Here is a 16,174-nt window from a genome sequence, read left to right as displayed (position 1 = left end):
GGGCAAAAGTGAAATCAACTCTTGAATTGCAATAAAAATGAGTTCAATACATTAAACGAAAATGAAACCTCATAAGAGCTCTGCCTAGAACCTAAAAAACGAAAAATAAGAGAATGAAGGAGAGAGACCTAAGGGTGGTGGCTGTTGGACACAAAAACCTAGGTCAGTCCCCCTTAGCGGGCCTTTTGTAAATTGACCAAAATAGGCCCAAATGTGTAAGTCTGGTCCAACATACACTAAGAACCAAATAAAAAACGAAAATGAAATTTAAAGCTGATGTGGATGAACGAAAATGACGTGACAGGCCACTCGGAGTCCCAAAATATTATCCTAAAATTGTTCCTAAAAATAATAACAGAAATAATTAACCCCAGATAACTCGCATTAATTAAAAAAAGAATTATTGGTCAAATTAAGCACAAATAGCAAAATTGAGGAAATATTGGACATTTAAGCACATTTCCTTAATTAAATATGGTACAAAAAGCTAATTGAATAGGAGAAAATATCGATTCATCATGTACTATTATGCCCAAATCTTCTTTTATTCTCTTTTCTCTTGAGTAGAATGGTTTGACTTTAGTAGCTTAGAGAGACTTCCTGGCTCTTCCTTGATGCTAATTTTTCTTTACACTCTATTTTTTTCATCATCTGTCTTTCTTCTTTTCCGATCCTCTATTCATACACCTTTGATGATACAGTCTTTAGGTGATGCTTGTCTTGAAACTTGTTGATAATATGACTATTGGATGAATCTTGTCCTTGTGCTTTGACTCTTCGTAGCATAGATGACAGTCATAGATTGATGTCTTGTTGTCAGAGGAAACTTGTTTTTCATAACTTTATCAAAAGCATATTAGATTGTTCATGTGGCATGACTTTTGATGAACGAAACATTCCACTTATATCTTTTTCTTCTTTCTAACGTTCATTTCTGACCTGTAGGCGAATGCTTGTAGTAGATAACCTGCATAGCGTAGAATAGATGTTTTCATAGTATATATATATCTTTTTTCTTATCTATCTTCTTGCTTTTAAGCATTGAGCATTTAATACCATTTAATGCTTGTCTAGAATAGTCAAGGATTTTATGTTTTGGTTAAGATTTTACTGTTTGAGTTATCTAATGAGAATACTAGATGTTTCACGAGAGTTTTATCATTGAATGAAAGTGTGTTTGGCATGTCGTATCGTTTATCCTATAAGAGACTTTTTCTTTAGTTAGTTTTTGTTTGGTAGGTACTCATTATTTTTAAGATTGTGTTTAGTTGAATGTCTTTTATTATGTGTTTTGGAACAAGTTTTGTTCTTTTGATGTGTTTTCCAAACTCATCATTTTATCGTGGGAGTTCGTCCAGCTTAGTTAAACCATGTAGGTTTCTCTAGCCGATACGTTTGGCACGATGCTTTCTATTACATTGTAAGACTTTCTAGTCATGCCTTCATCGTTGGACACTTTTTGTCAAGCTACGACATACTAAGAGGATATTATCGACTAATCTATTGTAAACACTTTTAGGATTCTGCTTTCTTTAGAAGAAGCATTTAACGAGTTGTCCTTTACAAGTTTTTGGACTATTGATTATGACTTTCAAATAGCTTACCAAAAACGTTGTCTTGACACTTTTGTCTATTTGAGAGTTTTGATTAATTATCGTTTGGTACAATAAGGTTTCTGCGTTTAGCAGGACTTCTCTGATAGATGCTTTAACCTTTTTAGAATCGTTTAATGTTGTGTCTAGGCTGAGCCTAAGTGTTTTTATATGAGTTTCCTAGGTCATTAGATTTTTAACTTTGGAAGTCGTTTAGTGTTGCATAGAATTCTTATATCTTTTTCAATTCTTTTGATTTCCAACTATGCTTGGAATTAGTTTGACCATTTTTTGGTGAGGCTCATCTAATGTTTGTATTCCCTACGAAATTCGTTTATAGATGCTTCTTACTGGACCTTTAATTCCTAGTCATTTGTATTTCCTATTTATTGTGTTAGACTTGTTGTGTGGACACCTTTTATTTATACTTAGTATTCCTTTATAATGTTTAGTATTTAGACTATTTTACAATCTAAGACTATATCCAAGACTACTTCATTTAATGTTGTTTGTTTAAACTTCAAAAGCAAAGATATTGTAGACGAGATTGTCTTGTCTCAACATGAAGGAAAAGGAAAAAGAAGCCTTTAAAAGAGACTATTGCAATGAGAACTTAGGAAGAGAGGCTTGCAATTTTGGTAAAGTTTCTCTAATATCATTCAAGTTATAAGGATTACAGGAGGAGTGCTTTTCCTTTTATAGTTGAAGGAGAGAGCTAAAGTGGATGCACTTAAGAAAGAGCCTAGAAACTTCTTTGGTAAGGGGGATGAGTGAGAGCCTTCCCTTCCAAGTAACTCCTAACTTTCGTCCAAATACAATGCATAGGAGCCTACCCTTGATGTGACCGGCCAAGGCTTCTTTCTTCCAAGTCCAAAGCTTCTTCAAGGCCTATTGAAGCCCATTTAGGCGTTGATTAAGGCTTAAGACCTTAAATGAGGCATTAATCCACTTTTGATTGCGCCAAGGTCCTAATCACTACTAAACAAGGTTCTTGGCCAAATACAAGATATAAAATGAAGCTATATTACATATTTACAAAAGTGTTTAAGAGAAAATAAGAGGCCAATAAATGATCTCCACAAAAGTAGACTCCTTGGAGCTTCATCTCCCTCTTCCATCCTCTTTGTCATAGCTTATGTGAGTGGTCCAATATGTCCTCAAGATGATCCTCCATCATTGATATTATTAAAATTATTTCTTGATTTATGTTTTTTATATATACCATTGAAATTTCTTACTCAACCTTAATTAGGATTTTCTCTCACTTCAAGGAAACTATCTTAAAAGTATAAACTAGATTTTTTTTACTAATACCTATTATTATTATTATTATTATTATTATTATTATTATTATTATTATTATTATTATTATTATTATTTGTCGATTAATTTTATATCAATTACACAAATTATTCTTCATCAATAATTTCTTAAGACATTTTTTGTTATTAATTGAAAAAAAAATTACCAACAATTACTAATTTTTTTTTATCCATGTGAGTTCGGGACACTTTAATAACATTGATTGAAATTTTGACACAAGAAACTCCAATAAGCAATGTTAATGTTAATATTTTTGAATTAATGAAATTTGTTAACATGTCATGAATGTCTTTTCATCTAAACCAAATATTAAAAAAATAAAATAATTTAAAGAATGAATCATGCTATTCAATATATTTATATTTAGACTTAATTATTTGGTCCCATTTTTAAAACAAATTTCCATTGCATATTAACTTTTAAAAAAATGTCTAAATTATGTTATTTTTAAAATAAATTACTAATAACGTTAACATATCATGAATCAATATGTGATTTTTTTTATAAGGCTTTTATTGTCACATGTCAAATCCTATTGGAACACGTGACACTGATCATAGTATTACATGCCAAATTTCAATTTAACTCTTATTAATTGTTATTTTTCAGTTTTTTAATTTCTTAATATTTTTAATTTTTTAATAAAAAATTGTCACGTGTTAAATTCACGGTATGATACGTGACATTGACAATATAATATAATATGCTAAAAATTATTTTTAATAAAAATGTTAATATAATATTTATATAAATAATAATTTATTTAAATTTAAAAATAGATAATGTTGTTTTATTTTGATAAAAATTCAGAATAAATTATGTCTGTTAATTATTTTTAAAAAAAAAAATTAAGACATAATTAAAACTTTTTTAAAATGAAGAACCAACTTACACACTTTCACCAAAATGAAATCTATCAGAAGAATTAATTCTTATATTTTTTATTGGACCGGAAGAGATGGAGTGCCGTTTGGAAATTAGGGTCCATGGGGCATGGTACGGAGATGTCAAATTAAAAGTTAAAGACATATAAGAGTATGGGTTCAGTTTCACGGGAAGATATAATTTTTGTAACCATCTTAAATTTGGGAATAAAATAAGGATCCCTGTGTTTTTATTATAACACTCTTAAATATTATTATTTATTTATATTTATTAAATATAATACTTTATAAATAAAAAGCAGTCAAATGATGGTCAGAGAAAAAGTGGATGTCAAAATACATTTTTTTTATAAAATAATTACATTGTAAAACTTGTTAATTCCAAAGACCTTCTTAAGTACGTCAAATACATGGAACAAAATTTTCTACGGGCTACGAATAATTCTGTGACCCAGTGCATCATCTACTTTTGGTGTTGACCCAGTGTTCATACCACATAATATTTCAATTCACATGAATAGATGGTAGATACAAATTTCTTCTTTAAATCTGGTTCCTGTAAGTAAGCTTCTGTATTTAGAGAAAAATCATCTAAAATCTTTTTATAACTGAGCCATCTTGCATTTGTACAAGTGAAGGTGCGGACTCTAGGTGGTTTAAACCAAACTCAACTTTAGAAAACGAACTCATCCTTAAATTACATACACTATTTTCATCATATCACTACTCAATGCGGTGTTTCTAATCACCAATCTGAAAAAATTGATGTTTTGTCAAATTATACATTTATATCAAACTCAACTTATGAAGCAGTCAAATAATGTATATAATTTAATCAAATTACTTTTGGCTAACATCAAGTCTAGTATTTTGAATCTACTTATTCTCTTTAAGCTTCTTTTTTTTCCTGAGGGTATATAAGATTTTACTTCTCCTCCAAACGAGGCATCATAGGCCTATTAAAAAAGCACATTTTAATGCAAATAATCACAATTCAATTTTCATTTTACTACCAAGTACAACACAAGTATGGTGCAAACTCCATTTTTTTTTTGGGTATTTGAGGTCCAATTAAAAGCTATAATCGAAATCTAATGTACAGCAGCGGTGATAAAGTCCCTGTTAGAATCTAAGATGTAGAGACTCGTCATACCAACCTTGTCATTTTTAAATTACAATTGCATACAGTTTTAGGCTTTTAGCAGACTAAGAAAATGCTTAACTAGCAGACTAAAGAATGGAATTACATTATATTCTAAATAACATAGCTCAGAGGTGAAGTAACAAATTGATCATGCCTCGTGAATTGGTCTTCGAAGACCAGTATAAACAGCTGACCTAAAAAGATAAGGTGTTTCTTCTGTCAATACCTCTGCATCCAACTTTTCAACATGGGGCCATATCTGCAACCAACAATTTAATACAAGTTTTTAGAGGTAAACAAATATAGAGCAATCTAACCCTGGAGGAACAGGTAAAAGATTTTGTATATGCTAAGTTTTGTTTACAAGGCATTCCCTTAAAAGCCAAGATAAATGCAAACAGGGAATGGAACAATACCTCAGCAGCATACTGCCTAGAAAAAGCCTTCACATAGCCCAAAGTGGTGATACACCACTGCTCCTTTTCACCTACAACATAAGCACCACCTTTCTTCTCTCCATTTGACTGACTGTAGAAGACATTAAAAAGCAATAGTAATATGCACATGCGTACAAAGCCAGAGAAACATTAACTTTTCTTAATTATTAATCTAGCTCAGAAGGACAGGCACGAGAACCTGTTTTGAGATCTCTGGTTTTCGTCATCTAATTCCATTGTTGGTGGCTCTTCAGCGTCCACTGCCATCACATCTACTTGCACAGACTTCAACTCATGCAGTGTTCTAGTTCCTTCAGGAAGCCGCTCTGTCAACACATTTGAGAAGCTTTTGTACAACAAGAGAAATAATGCCTGTATATGCCAATAACCAACAATGCAATGAAAATTTTCTTAGAAACTCACTATTGGCAAATCTATTTTTTTTCAAATACATGGAAAAGTTATCTCTGGCTGTAACAAAAATGTAACCATTCCCAGACATTGTAAACATGTTTGATACAAAACTTTATGCAAACAATTAACTTCACAAATTTTCCATCAATTACCTCATTTTCCTCAATTGCTCGGACAAGAAGAGCTTCCTTAGATTCTAAGGATTCTTTAACAGTCACCACGTCCTCCGTTGTCTTTTCAGCATGTGATTTCAATCTATTCAATCTAACAGGATTGTCACCAAGAACTGGTTCACCATCCACAAGTGTAAGTTTTGACTCTGCAGCATCTANCTCAGCTTTTGCCTCCTTGGCAGCTTCTTCGGCAGATGAAATGTTCTTTTTAATAGTTAATATTTCTTTCCGTAAATCAGAAATACGATTATGTGTCTTGCTTACTGCATTTCTCAGAATCTGTTCAATAGAAATCAGGGTCAAATTACTATATGAAAGCAAAAGTAATTATCATGATGATCAACTGAAAATTCCATACATGCTAAAATTCATAATCCATGGCAATCAAACAAAAAACAAAAAGGATGTAAATTTTGAGCACTTAAATTTAAAAATTAAAAAGCAGATCGCATCAAATACAATAAAAAGCAAAAGGCAGATGGTTTCTGACCCCTTAGACCTATAGCCGAGGAGGAAAGAGTTAACAACAATCTATCCGTAAAAACCTCAATTATGTACCTCCCATGGCCGATCCGATGTATGAAATTGCTCAATATTTTCTGCTGAGAAGACCCATCTCACAATAGCCAGATTTGATACAAGTCGATAACCCATCATCCTGTCAATAGCTATTGCTGTCATTTGGGTGTTACTCTTCCAGAAAGAACTCACTTCAGCTATCAGCATGACTTGTCAATCCTCGTCCGGACATACTTTCACAAAGACTTGTGCATATCTCTCCAAGACAGTTATCAAATGAGTGAAACTCTTGGATCCAATATTGAGAAGTGTTTGTACAATCACTCTGAGGGTAACTTCTAGACCATTATTTGGAAGCACACTTTCATCAATCCAAGAGATTATTTCACGTACAGGTGACTTCCCTTTAACCATACTGTTGAGCTTTCCAGACAGTCCATGCTCATTGCTTTCTTTACCATCTTCTGAACCAAAACTAAAATTTGGCCCGCTTTTAGGAGGAAGCAATTCTCCCAAACGAGGTGCATTTTCAATACTCTACAAAATATCATGAAAATATACCATAAAAACATCAATATGCCAACTATATAAAAAAAATACCTTTCAATTAATTCTGCTGCTAATAGAAAAGCATCCAATGTAGTCAATATCAAAACTTTAGACAAGATTAGTAGGACGGGAATAAAATATCATAAACCATAGTTTCACAACACGAAGCATAAGATCCTACAAAAAAATGCAAAATCATAACAGATAATGAAAATAAACTCTCAATCACTTAATAAATTAAGTTAGAACTGAATTCTTAAGCATGTCATTCAATAAAATGTAGGAGTGATAAATAGCCACATAACACAAGTTTTTCACTAAATAAAGGTTGATTAAAAAAAATAATCTGTTTTAGTCAATTAAAGTTGTTTCTTTCGGATAAAATATAAATACAAAGCCAAAAAACAGAGATGAGAGATTAGGATAGGGAAACAAGCTATGAGAGAACAGAAGCTTCTCTCCTCTGCTGCCAGCTCTTTGACCTATCTACTTCCCCTCAGTTGTAAGCTCCACTGCCCTGGCAGACCAAAGCATGGGTGTAGAGAAAGCAGGTTGAGAGAAGGCAATTATCAGCATCTCTGTTAGGAACCCAGAATTGAAAAGAGAAAGAAGAGTAATATTTCTTTATTGAAACATCTGCTGCATAAATCTTCTCTTCCACCAAAATTTTAGGATTATGCCTTCACTACAACTGTTTATCTCATTAACAAACTTCCTACAGGTTCTCTGAATTCTGTTGTTCCTTACTATGTTCTTTTTAATAAAGATCCTGATTTTGCTTTTCTAAAAATATTTGGATGTACATGTTTTCCTCTTTTAAAACCTTATCACTCTCGTAAGATTGATTTTAGATAAGAGGAATGTATTTTCTTGGATTATTCTTAAACACATAAAGGCTATAAGTGTCTGTCCTCTTACTGAAAAAATTTACATTTCTAAGGATGTTCAATTTAATGGACAAGAATTTCCTTATTCTTGGCTTTTTCCTCGTAGTCCTAACATTGCTAAAGATCTCAATCGGTATTTTACTTTAAATGCTACTCTTACACCACACCGATTGTCCACTACCACTTCCTCTACTGGTAAGTCTATCAATTCCTCAAAAGAGTCCTCTTGTTCTGAGTCTGTGTCTATTACTGCACCTACTGATGATTAATATGGTGTCAATACATTATGTTGTAACTCCTGTCAATACTCTTTCGATGAAGACAAGATCCAAATCTGAAATTGTTACTCACAGAGTGCATCCGTCACACTTCTTTCTAATTCAAAACCTACAAATGTTAAGCAAGCTATTAAAGATGCTAATTGGTTAGCTGCAATGCAGCAAGAATATGACGCTCTCATGAAGAAAAAATACTAGAGATTTAGTTCCATTACCTTTGATAGACAATATGTTGGGTGTAAATGTGTCTTACATGTCAAACAAAATGACGATAGCTCAGTTAATAAATATAAAGCATGACTAGTGGCAAAAGGATTTCATCAAAATACATAGGTTTGATTTTCATGAGACTTTTTCTCTGGTGCTGAAACCTATAACAATTCAAATTATTGTCACTCTGGTTATATCCTATGGTTGGAAAAGGAAATTATTTCAGTCAGATGTTAACAATGGCATTTTAAATGGCTTTCTTGAATGAACAATTTATGACTCAACCGCCTGGCTATAATGCAAGTGACAAATTCTTGTTCGCAAGTTGAATAAAGCCTCCTATGGGCTAAAACAAGCAAGTTGTCAATTGTTTCACAGGTTGTAAACTACTCTTCAAAAAATTGGATTCGTCAATAACATTTGTAATTCATCTCTGTTTACAGAAAACATTTGCAAATTATTTATTTTCTGGTTTATGTGGACGATATTATAATAATTGGTGTTCTGCTGAACTGATTCTAGACATTACATCCAAACATAATGTCTCTTTAAAACAATTGGGATATCTTGATTATTTTCTCAGTCCTGAAGTTAAATACTTACTTGACAAATCTATTCTAATGACTCAAACCAAGTACATCCAAGATTTGCTTTGTAAGTCACTCATCACAAATGCTCATACTATTTCTTCCCCTATGGTAACAAGCTGCAAGTTATCCAAACATATGGAGCTGATTTGTTCTCTGATCCTACTTTGTATCTATTGGAAATCTCATATTGACTGGAAGATAAGGTCAATTTTTATTATATAAGTAGGTGCAAACCTCATCTTACAAGCTGATTTTGTGGAGTTGAATTAGGCTTAAAGTTCACTTCTTAACATGGTATCATAGTCGTAGGTTAGAGTCTATCCTGACAAAATTTGATATTTGTTGGGTCTATTGTTTCACCAACTATCGCCACTATTTAACAACCTATTAATGTCTAGTTTCACATATGATATGTATATACCTCAATGTGAGAGAGTGTGTTGAAAGTCTCACATCAACTAGAGATAAGATCAATTTACTGTATATAAGTGGATACAAATCTTATCTTATAAGTTGATTTTGTGAGGTTAAATTAGGTTTAAAATACACTACCCTTCTTAACAATATCGTTAAGTTATGGGTACTCTTTAGTATGCCACTCTTACTAGACCAAAGACTAGTTATGTATACTGAGGTATCTTAAGGATACAATATTTAATGGCTTGCATTTTCAACCTGTATCACTTAAGTACTCTTTAGTATGCCACTCTTACTAGACCAAAGACTAGTTATGTATTGATAGGATATAGGGTGATAGGTTATTTGACAGTTAGTTAGTTAGTGGGAAGGAGAAGAGAAACTTTATAAATAGGCAGGGTTTCAGTACAGGGGATTATTGAGTAAATTCATTGTAAAGTTAGGCCATTAGCCTGTAGAGAGAGAGGTTATGCTCTCAGTCAGGGAGGTTATGCTCCCAACCCATTCTTCGTGAAGAGAGTTCTTTTATTGTGAATAATAGAAAATCTCATTCTCCCATTACTGTTTCTACCTACTGTTAGTGTTCTTGTTAGGTTCCAAACCTAGGAACCTAACAAATTGGTCCGACTTACCGGATTAAAGTGGGGGTGAAGGATCAAGAAGCTACTGGATCATCAAGAGAGGACTGTCGAATCTCCTTAGGAGAGGGCTGTCAGATCAAGAAGTGATCACGAAGTGATCAAGACAGGGTGGAGGCATCGAAGGAAGAGATAATACCTTGGAGAAGAGGACCAGCAGACAAAAAATGAGCATGGCAAAATTGAAAATGAGCATGGTAGAATCGAAAATGAACATGGCAGAATACAGAAGAAATATGCAAGAAATTAGAGAAATGCTACAAGAAATCAAGATTCACATAAAGGGCTTAGGAAGAAGTAAGGAATCTGTCATGAAAGGGCAAAAAAAAGGTTCAGATGAAGAGGAGATGGAGGAAGACAAGGGTGAACAGAATTGGAGGCAGCAGGTAGAATTGGCGAGGTTTGAGGGGATGGACCTATTGGGATGGATCTCCCAGGCAAAGAAGTTTTTTGACACCCAAAATGTCACAGAGAAGGAGAGACTCAGGTTGGCTTACCGCTGCAGTGAGTTTTTTACAAGTTATCTAAGAAGATTCCACCACAATTCCCCTGACATGATCCTGGAGTGAGTTACCTCACAAGGAAACTGAAAAATAAAAAATCCTTCTATTTAACAAAGCATCCATTCCTCTACATAACAAAAACAGAAACAAAATATCTAACCCTTTTATGATTTACCTATATGATCCATAACCATGAAAAGATCATGAGTGGAAATGCAGTCTAATTGTCTCATCATAAGGCAATGTGCAACAAATGTAAAATTTACTGTGGTTCTAGCTTTGATAAATTACCTGCTTAACTTTGTCCCAGTATGACAAGCGAACTTCCCTCTCCAAAACCTCTTGGACAAAGACACGTTGTGGAGCCCACTTTGGGAGGTCTAGGACATAAGCCCACTCTTCCCATGGCCAGATAAACTGGAAGTTTGATCTGCATAATATAGACCATAAACCAAATTGAATATGAAAACACTTAATACACAACTTAGGACACAGACATAGAATGTGCTTTCAACTACTAACATTCATCTGAAAGTGATGATTGAAACAAATTATCAGTTTATCATCACAATGCACCAAATTGTGAGAGCTATAAATGAGCATCTAATTGTTTAATACATTCATCCAACAACTTTACGCATAATTATCAAACATCACACCACTGTTTCCAGTAACAAATTAGACCACAATCGGGGAACCAGTTAAAACCACAATTTAAGGCTAACACTAACTTCATCATAAACATCAACTGCCTCATCAATATCACCAAGTCACTTTCTCAAATTCTTTAATCCTTATTAGTTGGAATCATTCACTACTATGCTTAGAGAGACAAGAATCCGTTTCCTTTTGACCAAAATAACTCCCACATTGCAGAGTCATAAATGACACTGCAATCTTTATTTGAAGTCATTATAACCTTCTATTAGATCAATCCTTTAACATGCCAATTCCAGCATTCCATTAAAAGGAAATTCAGGGAAATATTGTAGCCAGGATCAGAGGCTACAGATGTCAGAAATGCAGCTTGAGTTTCCACCTTTTCTGTTAGTTGAACTTTGAACTTTGGCAGGACAGGGGATTAAACAATGAACCAGTTTATGACTTTTAAAAAGTGGTTAAGAAGTAACAACATATTCACTTCAGCCAATTGAGTAGCTGATCATTCCTAAACTAGATATACGTCAACCAATACTTCACTTTTTTACAGTTACCTCTTCGAAAATATTCACTAGGAGTAAAAGACCAGACCAGACCAGGAACAGAGGCAACACAGATGTTATCAAACTAAAATAGAAAATATAATTGCATGATAAAAATAATATATTCTGTTATTAATTATGTTTGGTCACCCATTAGCAATCAATTAATGGTAATTGGCAATTAAATTTTATCCATTTATTTGGGCCATGTAGTTGAATGGTAGTATCAATGGCTAACATTTAAGAAAGGTTGGTAGGGCTTGGGTGTGCACAAAATATCTAACACTTAACTGATAATTTGCAGTTGATAAAGTGAGTATTGCACAGTTGTCCTATATAAATTAGTAACTTAGTCATGATCAGAAGGATAGTAAATACATCCATTAAATCGTTTATAATTTGGGAAATATAAACTTTGCTTTAAAGTGTTAAGAAATGTGACCCAAAAGCAACAGTTTCACTTCAATGATTTTCTCACCATTGAATATAACCACACCAGAGAAATTTCGTGTCTAATTCATGAATAATATATCTTTCAACTCTAGTGTCTAGACGCCACACAAGGTTACCCGTGGTTTTTTATTTTTCTATCTACAAAGTGAAATAAATGAAAAAAAAGGGGCACCGTTTAGAAAATTGTCCCTAAAAGAATTGCAAGGTAAGATAAAAAAGGATTTATTCTTAAGGTGTGATGAGAAGTTTGAGCCTAATCATACTTGCAAAAATAAACAGCCCTATATGTTGCTTATTTCAGAAAAGGAAATTCAGGAGTTAGAAGAATCTGCTGCCTGTATTCATAAAGAATTTTTAGACTTTCACGTTGAGGATAAGGTGAATCTTCGTGGAGGGGTAAAAGTATATGTTAGAAGGAATAAGGGTAATTGTTATAACTTTATGTGAGGTGGGTTGTTGTAAACAGACAATTATATATCTGTATAGGGGTAGTTTTCAGTAGAGTTTTGGAGAAAATTGTAAGTAAAAGGAAGGGAGAGACAAGTTCTCTTGAAAGACTTGGGATTTGTGTGTACCCGTCACTAGATACAGACCAGTTGTTTGGTTTTTCATAGGAAGATCATCGAAGAACCTGTCTTGGAATTCTTTAGGTATCTATCAATAACTTTGTACCAAAGACCGACAAACTCAATCATTAGCTATTATTTTCATTTTTCAAACAAAATCATCAATAAACATTTTGTAAACCATATGGTACAAAACTAATATAACTAATGAAGTAAAAAGTAATACTCTCCCTACAAAAGATGTAGACTGAGGAAAACTACAGTTTTTCAAGAACTTCTTTAACTTGTTACTCATACATATTTGATTCAGCTTGTAGAACAAGGAATGCTGATATGCTTGTGTCCAAACTCCAATGCTAGAAGTTCACACAAACTCATGAAATACTATTTTCTTCTCAGTTCATTTATCAACATTTTCCTCCAGGTCATCAACTTTCTCCATCGCCTCAATTATAGATAGGTAGGTGCTGTCGTCAGGAGTAATGCCTTTACTTACCATTTCTTTGAGGAGCTCTTCAGCATGCTCACCTTCCCGATTTTTGCACAATCCTTGNATAAGAGCATTGTAAGTGAGAATTGTAGGATCAAATCCTGTAGTCATCATTTCATCCCGAACTCTAAAAGCATCCTTCATATCACCTCTTTTGCTGTAACCACTAATGAGTGTGTTGTAACTAATGTGATCAGGTTTGATCCCCCTTCTCTTCATCTCATCAAGAAGTTTCCTAGCTTCTTCCACTTTCCCCTCTCTGCAATATCCTTGCATCAAGGTGTTATAAGTAATTTCATCAGGATGAACCTTCATGTTATCCATCTGTTTCAAGAGTTGAAATGCACTATCAATATTACCATTTGCACAGCGACCATCGATCAACGCGTTAAACATTACAGTATCTACCAACAGACCTTCTTGTTGAACCTTATTAAACAAGGCATCTGCTTCTTTCATTCTATTCCTTTTTCCCAGAACAGATATAAGTGATGTATACGTGACCAAAGTTGGCCGAATCCCTTTTCCCACCATTTCATCAAGAAGACTGAAGGCTCTCTTTGCATCCCCGCATCTACAATACCCATTAATCAATATGTTATATGTAACAGCATCAGGCTTCATGCCTTTTTCTCGCATTTCTTTTATCATATTATCAGCTTCCCCCATCCTTCCTTCCATAAATAGTGCATGGATAAACAAATTGTATGTAAACAAAGTTGTCGTTACACCTTTACTTATCATCTCATCCCTATATGTGAAAGCCTTATCCAGATCCCCTTTGTTACAATAACCATCAATCAACGCATTATATGTTACNGCATTTGGAACCAAACCAAATTGTAACATTTTACAAAGTAAACCAGATGCCTCCTCGAGTCTTCCTTCTTTACACAACCCAGATATGAAAGAATTATACGTATAGCAATCAGGCTCAAGACCTTTATCTTTCATTGTTTGAAAGATCACACGGGCCATTTGGAACTTCCCTCTCAAACAGTGTCCATGTATAACAGTATTATATGTGACAACATTAGGCTTTACCCCAAGAGCCTCCATGTACGGAATAAACTCCTTTGCCTTCTTCAACTTTCCTTCTTTGCATAACACATTAACCATGATGTTGAAAGTGTATATACTACATTTTATCTTCATCCTAAACATCTCAGCATACAAAACCCAAGCCATCTGAGTCCTGTTCAGTCTCAAAAACAGACTCAACATTTGATTACAAGTCTCAATGTTGGGCTCAACGCCCTTTTCCTTCATCAAGTAGAAACACTCCAAGGCCTCATTGGGCTTTTTGAGTTCACAATAGGTCCTTACCAGAAGGTCGAAGATGAGATTAGTCTTGGCATCCAAGCGGTCGAGGGAAAGTTCCAACTCATGGAAAATTGTTCTGTTGGTGGCAGTGGAAGATATAATGAGGCTCTGTAAGAGGCTGATAGAGGATTTGGGAGATGGGAGGCGACAGAGGATGCAAGCAGCAAGAGAAGAGGTGGTTAAGTCGAGGGAATGGCCTTTGAGATGGGATAGAAGCTGAAGGACGAGTTGGGGTTTGTGGTGGAGGGAGGTTAGAGTTGAGGAGAGAAGAGAGGGAGTGTAGTGTGGCGCAACCTGTTTGATGAAATGCCAGTGAGAAGATTCTATGGAATTTAGAAGTTCGGATTCTGTGATTGGTGAAACGGTTGTGGGAAGGGGAAGGGAATTGAAAGTTCGAAGATTGAAGGGTTTGGATTTGAAGATTTTAAGGAATTTCATAATGGGTGATGAAATCTCAGCGGAAACTCATAATTGAGATGAAGGGTTTGAAATTAAAGTAGGTGCAAAATCAAATTCAAGGCATATCTGTGATATGGAAATTGAACTGCACAAGATTAATTGGTAAAGGATGAGATACACTGAATCGATGAACAGTAGAATCCTTTGCCACGCCAACCAAACTTCGCAGCAGTATTACAGAAACAGAGGAGAAAACGAGAACAAACCCTCACTTGCATTGCACTGCGTCTGTGTCTTTGCAAATAAAAAAAAAAATAGGGAAATGTGAACATGGCTGGTATCCATACTAAGTTAAGTTTAAAGAATTAATCAAACTTAACAAATGTCTATCAAATCCACTGGTAGAAACTTTTCTGGTCACTGTTTAAATTAAAAGTTAAATTGAAATGATAATATTTTAAAACATTAAATATTATTTAAATATATAATATCAATAAATTTTAAATATTAATATAAATATATTGTATATAACTAAGGATGATAACAGTACAGAGAGTACTTACTCGTTAATAAAAAAAATTAATTCCAATATTATGTGATACAAAATATACATAAATATTATAATAATAATAATAATAGATGATTAAAAATAATAATAAAATTGATAAATATTATTAAATTAATTATGACAACTAATTTTATAATATAAATGCAAATTTTGCATTAAAATATTTATAATATAGTTAAATACGTTAATTTTTTCTTTATTNTGTTCACTTTTTCTCCATTTCTTTTGGTTTTTATGCCTTCATTTTCTTTCTTAATTTTTCGTACATAATTGGAATGATTTTTTATGATAGTTTTTAGCATAAAAATATTTTTTAAAATTAACTGATAAGTTAATTAATAGTTGATAAATTACTGTTCTGTTAATAAATTTCTAACTTATAAATATTAACTAAAAAAATAGTTAGTATGTAAATGTAAAATTATATAAAAATAATTATATAATTTTTATTATACAAATGATTTTTTTTTATCTTATTGCAGAATTATTAATTTAGGTTTTTTAAATAATGGCATTTGTATTGATTTTCTTAAAACTTCTATTTAATTCTTAATTTAATCTAATAAACTATGATAATTAAAACAAAATTAAAAATGATAAAAAAAAAGTGTGTTT

At 33.1% G+C, this 16,174-nt stretch overlaps 2 protein-coding genes across 3 annotated transcripts; both read right to left on the bottom strand.

The window, feature by feature from the left end:
* Positions 1-4,816: 4,816 nt before the first annotated feature.
* LOC106759337 (nuclear cap-binding protein subunit 1-like) lies at positions 4,817-6,861 on the bottom strand. Its single transcript, XM_022779797.1, has 5 exons — positions 6,526-6,861; positions 5,947-6,246; positions 5,580-5,752; positions 5,360-5,471; positions 4,817-5,202 (listed from the first exon to the last, which is right to left on the bottom strand). Exons 1-5 carry the CDS (start codon positions 6,691-6,693, stop codon positions 5,092-5,094), a joined length of 864 nt encoding a protein of 287 aa, XP_022635518.1. The 5' UTR covers positions 6,694-6,861; the 3' UTR covers positions 4,817-5,091.
* A 51-nt stretch (positions 6,862-6,912) lies between these two features.
* LOC106759336 (pentatricopeptide repeat-containing protein At2g15630, mitochondrial) lies at positions 6,913-15,317 on the bottom strand. Of its 2 annotated transcripts, XM_022779795.1 has the most exons (3): positions 13,276-15,317; positions 10,850-10,988; positions 6,913-7,023 (listed from the first exon to the last, which is right to left on the bottom strand). In XM_022779795.1, the coding sequence occupies exons 1-2, from the start codon at positions 15,028-15,030 to the stop codon at positions 10,854-10,856; spliced, it is 1,890 nt and encodes a 629-aa protein (XP_022635516.1). In that variant the 5' UTR covers positions 15,031-15,317; the 3' UTR covers positions 6,913-7,023; positions 10,850-10,853. The 2 variants fall into 2 exon arrangements, with proteins under 2 accessions (XP_022635516.1, XP_022635517.1); XM_022779796.1 differs by lacking the exon at positions 6,913-7,023 and having other exon boundaries at positions 10,877-10,988; positions 13,077-15,317.
* Between the last annotated feature and the right edge of the window lie 857 nt (positions 15,318-16,174).

Source organism: Vigna radiata, chromosome 4 (genome assembly GCF_000741045.1).
Source record: "Vigna radiata var. radiata cultivar VC1973A chromosome 4, Vradiata_ver6, whole genome shotgun sequence".
In the NCBI taxonomy this organism is placed as follows: Eukaryota; Viridiplantae; Streptophyta; class Magnoliopsida; order Fabales; family Fabaceae; genus Vigna; species Vigna radiata.
Note: the sequence above shows the minus strand (reverse complement) of the source record. Positions and strands in the feature narration are given on the sequence as shown.